General features: G+C 36.2%; 1 protein-coding gene and 1 pseudogene across 1 annotated transcript; both read left to right on the top strand.

Moving 5' to 3' along the window:
- The first annotated feature begins 8,494 nt into the window (after window positions 1-8,494).
- Window positions 8,495-9,187, top strand: LOC121149778 (glyceraldehyde-3-phosphate dehydrogenase-like). The gene has a single exon (XM_040970366.1). The coding sequence runs from the start codon at window positions 8,505-8,507 to the stop codon at window positions 8,988-8,990; it is 486 nt and encodes a 161-aa protein (XP_040826300.1). The 5' UTR covers window positions 8,495-8,504; the 3' UTR covers window positions 8,991-9,187.
- LOC121149808 overlaps window positions 9,007-11,435 on the top strand; it is an 86,129-nt pseudogene continuing 83,700 nt past the window's right edge.

The raw sequence follows: 11,435 nt of genomic DNA, 5'->3' as shown, positions 1-11,435 counted from the left end.
TAATCTTTAATGTAGTTTTTAAAAGATAAGTTTCAGAGTCGAGGGTTTGTGATAAATAAAGCATGGGAGATGGAGACACATAGATGAATTTGAGGTACATTCTAGACTCATCACTGACACACGGAAGGATTTTGTAAAATTATTATGTAATTATCATATGAAGTATGTGATGATTTTTATTTCAAAACTTTGGCATAGGATAAACAAACAAGCAGTCACACAAACTAGAAAAGATTAGCTCTTGGTAACAGGTCAAGATATCTGAGCATCTCCCCACAAAATTTCTGTGTCTACATCATTCCATTAGATAAGAATCAAGATCTATTTTAAGCACTCTTCCATCTAGGTCCTCGAGGAATGCAAAGTTTAAAGTGCATTGTGAGTCTGTGTTCGTGTCAGATTTTAAACATTACAAGTCACCAGCAGTAGTCAAATGAATGAACATTGCCATCTTATGGTAATTATCGCAGATCAATGATAATCCACTCAGAAGCCACTTCTTATAAGAACAGATGTCACAGATCACACAATGGATTCTGGGAACTGTTTCAGACAAAATAGTAGAAACAGTCTCCAATCTGATCTTATACTGTTTTAATTTTATTTACTTCATACAACCACAGTCACTATGTTCTGAACTGTCTTAAAACACCCTGCAGTTTAGTCACAGAACACATTTGTTGCGTCCTTAAAAGCCTGTGTTATGGGAAGATTTGAAGGCTTATCTTGTTGTCTTATATCTGTAATCAGATGTATTCAACAGATTTAAAAATCACAGAATCTTAAGCGTTGTTTTAGATCCCTATTATGTGGAATATTTAACATATAACTAAGAACATGTTCCAGTCATATGTGCTTGTCTCCTATTATTGTAATTCTACTGTTTCAACAAGTTGTGCAATGATTTCTCTCACTTATCCTCTATCACCATAGCACTGAAGTACTGGTCAGCCTTCATAAAGAGAAGAAGAATATGTTAGCATTTAGTTTCATCAGTTGGAAATAATATGAACAATGCATCCAAGGAGTGGAAGAATCAGTAACCAGAACTTAACTCTGTAGTGCAGCACTGTTCTAGCTACCAAGAAAAGTATAAATATGTAAATTTCAACTCAGATATTTAAGGTAATTGAGAAGATAACACTCAGAAATACAGAGCCGCAGTAAACCTAAAGTGCACAGAACAAAGGAATTGTGACGCCATTATCAGAAGATGATCATTGAATTGATTTTAGAGTGATTTTTGGCCTAAACTAGGCAAAACATAGAAAAATCAATTGTATTTGTGTACATTAGAAATGAACATAGCAAAAAATAAACTATTTTTTGGTATGTTTAAGAAGATCAAACGTCATTAAAACTGTGGCAGTCGAACAGTCTTAGCTATCGATTGGTGTGACGAAGATATAAAATGAGTTTTCTGAAACTGTATTTGAAATAATGCTGATACACAGATAGTTCTTCCTCTTAATCTTTTATTTGTTCAAATTTCAGCTCCCAAATATAAGGAAGAACGTGGCATTTGTCTTTCTGGATCTGGCTTGTTCCACTCAACTCCAGTTGAAGTTCTTTTGCTGCAAACGGTAGGATTTCGTGTTTCTTTCTTTCTTCTTTTTTTCAATACCTGGATAGTTTTCCATTGTGTATATTTACATACTGTATTTTCTTTATCAGTTCATCTCATGATGAACATCTTGATTAACTCTAATTTTTGGCTATGGTGACCATTGCTTGTAAAAACATGGTGATGTAGGAATCTCTGATAGATTGTGTTCATGTCTTCTGGGTATAAACCTATCAATGGGTTTGTTGGATCATATGTCAGCTCTGTTTCTACTTGTTTACTTCACACTGCTTTCCAGGGTGACTACGCTAATTTATATGCCTACCAACATTGTAAAAGTGTTTCTCCACATGCCCATTGACATTTGTTACTCTCTGTGTTTTGGGTTTTTTGCCATTCTGTCAGGGGTGAGATGATAGCACATTTTGGTTTTGAAATGCATTTCCCTAATGGCTGGTGATGTTGTATATATATTTTTTCACATCTTTGTTGGCTATTCGAATTTCTTTTTTTTTAAATTGCATTTAATTTTATAACGACGTTTCATAGGCTCTGATGTTCCCCCTTCCCCTCTTTTTGCCCTCCCCCCGTGGTGGATTGCTTCACCTTATTGCAGTATTACAGATCAAATATATTCTTATTTCTTTCAATACAAGCAGGTATTGTATTGAAAGAAATTTCTTTGGAAATTTCTCTGCTGAGTTGTATTTCTTTGGAAAATTCTCTGCTGAAATCCTTTGTCCATGTCTCAACCATATTGCTTATTTTTTGTTGTTGAAACCTTAGAGTTGCCGATATATTAGGAATAGCAATCATTTTTTGGAGAGGTTGTTTGCAAATATTTTTTCCCATTCTGTTGTGTGTCTCCTCACTCTCTTACTCATTTCCATGGCCACTCAAAAGCTTGTGAGTTCCATGTAGTCCCATTTGTTTAGCTTTGCTTTTGTTCTCTTGGCTTTGGGGTTGCTCTAGTTTATTTCCTCAACACATGCATGAATTTTTTTTTAAGATTTAGGGCTAAAATATGTTATGGATACTGATAGTAATCAGATAGTGTCTACTGCAGGGCGATTTATTAAATTTATTATTTATTTTAAAATTTTAATTTAAAATTTTTAAAATTTAATTTTCTGATTTTCAAATTTTATTTCAATTTATTATCATTTATTTTATAATTAAATTTATAAGTGTGATACATGCATGAAATATCACAGGAAGATTACGTATCAGAATAGACTTCTTCAGGTATGTGCTGGGATAACATCAGGGTTGAAAGAACCTGTTCAGCATGAATTGGGTTTTCCAGGGAGTGCCCGATAAGGCTGGGGAAGCTGAATGATCATTTGTTATGTTTTTATTTGCTCCTGGGGGAGAAATGGCAAGGTAAAGGAGGCTTTCTTGAAGACTGTGCCACACTGGGAAGAGAGGACATGGGCAATGTGAAACTATTATCCTCTGCTATATATCTACTCTCAATTTTTTTGTTTTGTTTTGTTTTGTTTTGTTGCTCTACCATTACATGGGAAATTCTCTGCTGGCTCCCTAGACTCAAAGAGATTCTTACTGACAAGTAATTGTTGATATCTATACTTGAGTGAGAAGCCTGAGGGTACCCAGCTGCTATTCCATGATCTCTTCAGTGTCACTGCCCCCCACATTTTTTATGCCTCTGAAATAGTAAACCTGCTTTAATTTTCAAACACATATCTTAATCTCCCATCACATTTATACATAAACGGGGAAGATTTATTTCACTAAGATGCCAATTAATATAATTGCTTAAGTTGATGAACTCAGTTGGTATATCTTTATATTTTAATGAACAGAAGATGATCAATTTAATGAATTGCCATTGTGCTTTTATTTTATTCATTGATAGCTTCATCCTAGAGCTGTTCAGTCTCTTCTTACACATTTTTGAAGAACAAATAACAGTTTCTGCATGCCTGTTACTAATGTATGGGTGCTCTTCATAAATTAATGGAAAATATGAATACCTTAGAAGGGGATTTTTTAAAAAGATTTATTTTGTTTATTTTTTATTGGAAATTCTGATATACAGAGATGAGGAGAGACAGGGAGGAAGATCCTTCGTTCGTTAATTCATTCTCCAAGTGGCTGCAATGGTCAGGGCTGAACTGATCGAAACCAGTCGAATGGAACCTCTTCTGGGTCTCCCACGCAGGTGCAGGGTCCCAAGGTTTTGGGCAGACCTCGTCTGCTTTCCCAGGCCAGGATTAGAACCAGAGCCCATAAGGGATCTCAGAGCACTTAAGGAGAAGACTTTAGCTGCTAGCTTACCGCTCTGGGCCCAAAAATGGATATTTAAAGAAAATATATTTAACATATCTCATAAAAGTAGAAATAATAGTCAAATAATGTGTTAAATTTGTTCAATTCAATGATAGTCAAAAATCTGTGAATCAAGAGTTTTCCCTTTAATATTAGCAAATAATGACAACACGAAGTGATTGGACTTGCAAACAAATATAGTATTTGGGGAAATAATAAGAACTATATATTATTAGTATTATTATTATTATAAAAATCATGTATAATTTCTAAGCTCTTGATATTTATTTCTGAATTCTGATACTAACTGTTTGCAAATGTCCAGTTTAAATTTATCATGGAAAGATTCTTTCGCAATAAAAATAATATGTATACATGTGTCAGTATTCTTTGCCTCAATTTAAAACTGAGGTTCTCACATGAGTTTTATGATAATCACAGGCCTGATAAATTTTTTCCCTCATATAGCAAGCACTTAATTTTACCTTTTTAATTCATTCCTCTCCACGGATATCAGTAGGATATGTGATTGCCCTTTCATGTCCATTTATCATTCATGAAAATGCAAACTGAAAAACATGTCATAATTCTGATAATTGTGTAATTATATGCCTAGCCCAAACTACTAAGTTTACTTAGGTGTGATATGGTTTTGCTGATTTTTATCTCCTTTTTGTAGATTGCATTTTTTGGGCTATTTATTGTAGAGTAAACATGTGGCAAAAAATATTTTTGTCATAATATTCATGTTGAAGCAGGCAGATAAAATTAGTTTACAGCGCTTTGCAGTGCTTTTCGTTAAGCAGCTGTTCTCCGGATTCTTCAGTCTCCATTAATAAGCTTCTCTGTTTCATCAGATGCAAAGAATGTTCCTTTTGTGCCTTAAAATCGTTTCCAAATACACACTAACATTATGCCACAAAAGCATTTTATCGTGAATAGCCCATGTTTTACAAGGTTTAGCATTTTCTTCTGTTGTGTATTTACAATGGCTATCATAATTTATGAAAGATGCCTCAAAGACATCTGTGAAAAACTGCTTTGTTAATGTATATCCACATTGCCAGCAATTTCCTCTCTATCATGTCAGCATTGTTGGAAACATGTGTGGGATTTTGGCTCGGGGTCACCATTCATTCAGTTGGAGTGTAAGGACAAAGAATGACATGACTGTGGTTCCAGTGAGAGGAGCGGATGCAGTCAACCTCCTGATGCATTAGTTATAAAGTCTATTTTATTATCTTAAACTAGTTTTGAAAAGCTAGTAAAAGAGTCAACATTTTGCTATTAAACAGTTGAAAAGTTCTTCTTCAAATCACTTCCTGTGGTTATCAGTATTGTATTAATGACCAGAACCATTTAATCATCTCCAATATTCAGTATTTGCATTATATTTTTGTTTTAACTATTCTCAATGCCCACGTGGTTTGGCAATTTCTTATAAAATAAATGTGACCACCTAGCAGTTTTATTCCTGGATGTGTATTACAGAAGTTTGGAAACACGTGGTTAGATAAAAGCATGGATATTCATAGATTTTTTTTTTATTTGTAAGACATCAAAACCAGAATTATCCTAAATGAACACAATGTAATCACTGCAAGGTTCCACATTATCATATTTCATTTTAATAGCTTTATTGAAATGGAAAATTATAAAAGTGAGAGTGGATTATGGATTGCCAGGCATTAAGGTGTCAGCCAGAGGAAAGTGGATGTGATTTAAAAAAGATGCTGGCATGTAGGATATTGGTGGTAATATAAATACTCTTTGTAACTATGTTGTAAGAAACATTAAAAAAAATTGACCTCATGGTTAGGCAGCTCAGGAATTCAAGCCGGTGATCACTCGTAGTCAACAACTGGTTCATTTTTGAGCAGTAGCCCATGAAGTGGATATTTCACAGTTTGCTTAATCAACTACCAGTTGAAAGGCTTCTAGGTTGTTTCTGGTTTTGATGTCTTACAAATAAAAAAAAATCTATGAATATCCATGCTTTTATCTAACCACGTGTTTCCAAACTTCTGTAATAAACATCCAGGAATAAAACTGCTAGGTGGTCACATTTATTTTATAAGAAATTGGCATTATGGTTTCCAGCTGGGCCCATTTGGCCACGAAGAACTGCATTTTGTTTTTTTTTTTAATAGCTGAGTAGTATTCCATGGAGTAGATGAACCATAACTTTCTTATCCAGTCTTCTGTTGATGGGCATCTCGGTTGCTTCCAAGTTTTTGCAATTGTTTATTGTACTGCTGTGAACATAGGGGTGCATGTTGGTTTCTCGTGAAACAGGTGTTTTGGATATATTCGTAGGAGTAATATTGCTGGATCATATGGTATGCAGATTTTGAGTTGTTTGAGGGTTCTCCATACTGATTGCCATAGAGGCTGTACCAACCTGCAGCCCCAGCAGCAATGGAGTAGGGTTCCCTTTTCCCCACATCCTCGCCAACACGTGTTATTGGTGTTTTCTTTTATGTGGGCCAATCTTACTGGCGTTAGGTGGTACCTCTTCGATGTCATTGGTGTCCTTCTTAGAAAGTCAGGACCTACTCCTAGATCTTGCATGCTCCTCTTCGGCTGGTGACAATTCTTGGTTTAAGTCCTGAATTAGTCCTCCCCAATTTTTCTACATTCACTCATGCTTTTAGATTTAGAATCCTGGTATATAAACTATCCCCAAATCCTAATTGATTGTTCTTAGCTTTCATGGTTGATACTTTTTAAAAATTATGATGTTTACAATAGAATATATGTGCGGAATTAAGACATGTCTAATATTCATTGATGGGACATGATGGTAAAATGAAACAGCCAACAAAATATTGCTGGAAATGAATGCTTTGAGAATACAGACATGCAGAGGACAGAGGAGACTACCCACTCCTTCCTGTTGAGGCTTGAATGAAATGTTTTTCTTCACTTACGACTTATGTCCAGCACTAACAAAATGAACTGTGAAACACTGCCTAAGTGTCATGAATTGAAACTGCACTTTTCTCACTGTCAACCCAAGAAAAATTCTGCTCTCCTTTATACCAACTAAATCTAAGTCATCAAAAATTAGGTAAAAAATGAATATAATTAAACACTGTAAAAATGATGTACCTACAACTTTATAAGAAATTATAAACCTGTGTGCAGTAACCAGAACAGAGAGAAGACCAGATTTCTGCTAAGCCTGAGTGCCATAGTGACCCCTCATGCTTTCATTTTTCTTCAAAGCAGGACCTGAGACCCCAATTCTCTTTTATGTTAGATGGCAAGGGATAAAAAGAAGATGTCTTCAGATTTTTTAAAATCTTGATAACTGCTTTGGAAACCTAGCTCTTCCTAACCATGTGAGCATTTGCTAACTATTTATTTCAACTATGATACTTGAGTTGAATAAAACTGTGATAGAGGGGCCACACTCTGTGTGGCATCCTCCCTGTTATTTTTGCATTCAAGGTTTGTGTTTAATCAGGAGTATATTGACAATCCCAGTTTTTATTGTAAATTGAAAGAGCTCAACTTGAGGTGGCCTGTCTTCCTGAGAAGAGATCCTCTTACCTATAAGACCAAAAGACTAAGGGAAAAATTGTCAAGTGAACTATGAGAATACAAATATTCCTTTTTGTGTTTAAGACAGGTAACTTGTGTTAGTGGTTGCCTTAAAGCTTGGTATGTTCGATCATGTGTAGAGTGTCTGTGTTCGCAATAGCATTGAGAGGAATGTACAGAGATTTTCCCACTATCCATGCTGCCCAGGTTTCGAAACCTTCCCATTAACATCCACCAGAGAAATGAATTTATCACAGTGGATGAACCTACACAAACATTCTCATGAACGTTTGTTGCTCTCAGTATCCTGGATTTTGGTTATTCTAATAGATGTAAATGCATGTTATTGCTGCTTTAATATTCATTTTTCTGATACCACATGATGTTCTTTGCCAGTGCTTGCCATCTGAATGTGTGTATTTCGTTATTACTAAGATCTAATTGACTTTTGTTCAATTAGGATAGCAGTCATTTATCCCATTTCTTGAAAAAATCTTTTCTCCCTGGTGGTAATTTGCCTTTTTATTCTCTTGAAAGTATTTTTCACAAGAAGAAATTTTTCATTTTAATAGAGTCTAGCTTATCATTTTTCTTTCTTTTGTAGATCATGCCTTTGGTGTTGAATCTAACCCATGATCATCAAACTCAAGAAAGACATCTAGATTTTCTTCTGTTTTTTTTTTTCTGTTATGTTTAGATCCATTAACCATTTTAGATCTTATAGAGAGTTTCTGTGGCTAGATTCACTGATGTGAATGTCGTTGCTCAGCACCATTTGTTTCCCCATTATATTTACTTAGTGATCTTTTGAAATATGAGTCAGGGGTGTTTAAATGGCATTCCTTCTGGACTATTCTGTTCCGTTGATCCATTTGTCTACTCATCAGTTACATAAGGGTTGATCATTGCAATTGTAGAGTATACCTTAAGGTTGGGCTGCTGTCAGTCTTTGACTTTGTTCCTCAATATTGTTTTGGCTCTTCTGCAACTTGGCATACGTTATAGAATCAATGTGCTGTTATCAGTAATATAACTTGTGACTTTAATTGAGATTGGGCTGACTCTACATTTTAAAAATTAGCCAGACATTGTGGAGGGTCTCATGACCACAGTGCACACCATCACCGCCACCCAGAAGACAGTGGACGGCCCCTCCAGGAAGCTGTGGCGCGATGGTCGTGGGGCTGCCCAGGACATCATCCTGGCTTCCACTGGTGCCGCCAAGGCTGTGGGCAAGGTCATCCCTGAGCTGAACGGGAAACTCACAGGCATGGCCTTCTGTGTGCCTACTCCCAACGTGTCTGTGGTGAACCTGACTTGCCGTTTGGAGAAAGCTGCTAAGTATAATGACATCAAGAAGGTGGTGAAGCAGGCTTCCAAGGGCCCCCTGAAGGGCATCCTGGGCTACAGCAAGGACCAGTTTGTCTCCTGTGACTTCAACAGTGACACCCACTCCTCCACTTTTGATGCTGGGGCTGGCATTGCCCTCAATGACCACTTTGTCAAGCTCATCTCCTGGTATGACAACAAATTTGGCTACAGCAACAGGGTGGTGGACCTCATGGTCCACATGGCCTCAAAGGAGTAAAAGTCTCCCCGGGACCATGGACCCCAGCAAGAGCACCAGAGGAAGAGCGAGGCTGCTGGGGAGTCCCTGCCCCAACTTCGTCCCCACCACTGAGAATCTGCCCTTTCACAGTCGCCATCCGAGACCCCCTGGAGAAGAGGAGGGCTTTGCGAGCCCTATCTTGTCATGCTACCATCAATAAAGAACACCTTGTACCCAGAAAAACAAAACAAAAAAAATTGGCCAGAACTGTCATTAATTTTAAAACTTCCTGTTGACAATCGTGGGAAATCTGTTTCTATAGAAACAACTTTTTAGTTTGCACATATAGCTGTTGTATATATATTTGGTTTGATTTCTACTTTAGTATTTTGTCTTGGAGATTGCTAATGAAAATGATTGTGTCTTATTTCAAATTGACTTTTTATTTCTGCAATATGGACAGGTTTTTGACTTCTTATATTTAATTCATGTGCTGTAGCCTTGCTGTGATCATTAGTTCTGGTTTTATACCAGCTATTTCAGACTTTCTACATACAATATTGCATAATACATGCCTGCTGATAAAAAGCTTTATTTCTTCCTTTTCTGTCTGTAACTTTTGTTGTTTATTAGCTACAGGTATGTATCTTATATAATTTCTGCTATTAGTAATTAGCATTTTCTTCCATCGAAGCTTGCTAGAAATGTTCAAACAGCTAGTGTTTGATGTATCGGTTTCCTATTTCTAACTTTATTGATTTTTGCTATATTTCTTATTTAGTTTTCTCTGCTTCACGGAGTTTTACTTGCCCCTTTTCTAGTTTCTTAAGGTTAAAGTGTAGATGACTCATTTGAGAGTTTTCTTATTTTGTAATATATGTATTCACTGCTGTACATTTTTCTACATGCCAACTTTACTCTGTATCCCCTGATGTTTTTATTTTTGGTGATATTTTCAATTACTTTGAAATATTTCCTTAAATTTCTCTTGAGGTCGAGTCTTATACTCCTATATTAAAGAGCATATTACTTGATCATTCATGTTTTATGTTTAGTCTTTTCTTTGCTATTGATTTGTAGCTCATTTCCCATGGGCAGCGAGTAGGCAGCGATAATATTTATATTCTTATAAACCTAGAATGTGGTCCTTCTTGGCGAATGTTGGATCTGGGAATTGGAAGGTGTGATCCTTTGTGGGAGTCAGCAGCTGATAGGTGCCAGTTGCAGCCCTTGGACTGTGTGTGTTGCTGGATTGGGCCGCCTGCATCTGTCCTTGCCTCCTAGTCATGCTAACCTCTCTCCTCTTCTCTCTATCATGGTAGATTTTATATTTTCATGATGTATTTATAGGTACATACAAGTCATTGTTTTTTTTTTTGTCTTCTAAGAGAATCGACCGTTTTATGATTATTATGCCATTTTTTAATCTCTGAGAACTCTCATTTCCTTTGAAATTAATACTGTTATTCCTGTTTCCTTTTTTTAGTGTTAGCATTATAAATACTACTCCATTCATGAACTTTTAACGTGTATTTGTCTATTTCTCTCTTTAATCTTGCCAGTATTTGTTTCACGTATTACGAACTCTAGCGTTTGACATTTGTATTTTACAATCAGTGTGTAGTTTTGATTCATTGGTGTTTTATCTTTGTATCCTGTCCCTTTGTACTCTATTATGGCTTTTAGCTGAAAAATCTGCATTGAGTGACAGTATAGTCATCGTGTTCTTTTGGTAACTATTCTCATTGAGTATGGTTTTCCTTCTTTTCACTTACACTCTATATATGCCCTCAAATGTAAAGTGAGCATCTTGTAGATAGCATGTAGTTGGACCCATTGTTTCATAATTCATGAATATTTATATATTTTGTATGGAAAAGACCCTTCTTTAATGTGTATCTCAGCTTCCTTCTCTGCCAATTCTTCCAGGTTGGTTTGCTTTTGTGTTTTGTTGATGTATCCGTAAAAACCCTTAATACTTTACCTTTTATTATTTGTTATTTGCTACCCATTTTCATCGTGGTGATCATGGGAATTACATTTTTAAAGTCCTCAAATTTTACCTGTTTCTTTTAAAATGATATCCACTTAAGTTTCATACAAAAATTATGTTCTTGTAAAATTGAAATTTTTTAAAAGATTTATTTATTTTTATTACAAAGTCAGATATAGAGAGGAGGAGAGACAGAGAGGAAGATCTTCCATCCAATGGTTCATTTCCCAAGTGACCACTATGGTCGGCGCTGTGCTCATCTGAAGCCAGGATCCAGGAGCTTCTTCCGCGTCTCCTATGTGGGAGAAGGATCCCAAAGCTTTGGGCCATCCTCAACTGCATTTCCAGGCCACAAGCAGAGAGCTGGATGGGAAGTGGAGCTGCCAGGATATGAACTGGCACCCATATGGGATCCTGGTGCGTTCAAGGCATTGACTTTAACAACTATGCTATTGTGCTGGGCCCTATTGTTGCATTTTCAAAGAGTGCTA

Source organism: Ochotona curzoniae, unplaced genomic scaffold (assembly GCF_017591425.1).
Source record: "Ochotona curzoniae isolate NIBS_2020 unplaced genomic scaffold, NIBS_Ocur_1.0 scaffold_4763, whole genome shotgun sequence".
Lineage (NCBI taxonomy): Eukaryota > Metazoa > Chordata > Mammalia > Lagomorpha > Ochotonidae > Ochotona > Ochotona curzoniae.
Note: the sequence above shows the minus strand (reverse complement) of the source record. Positions and strands in the feature narration are given on the sequence as shown.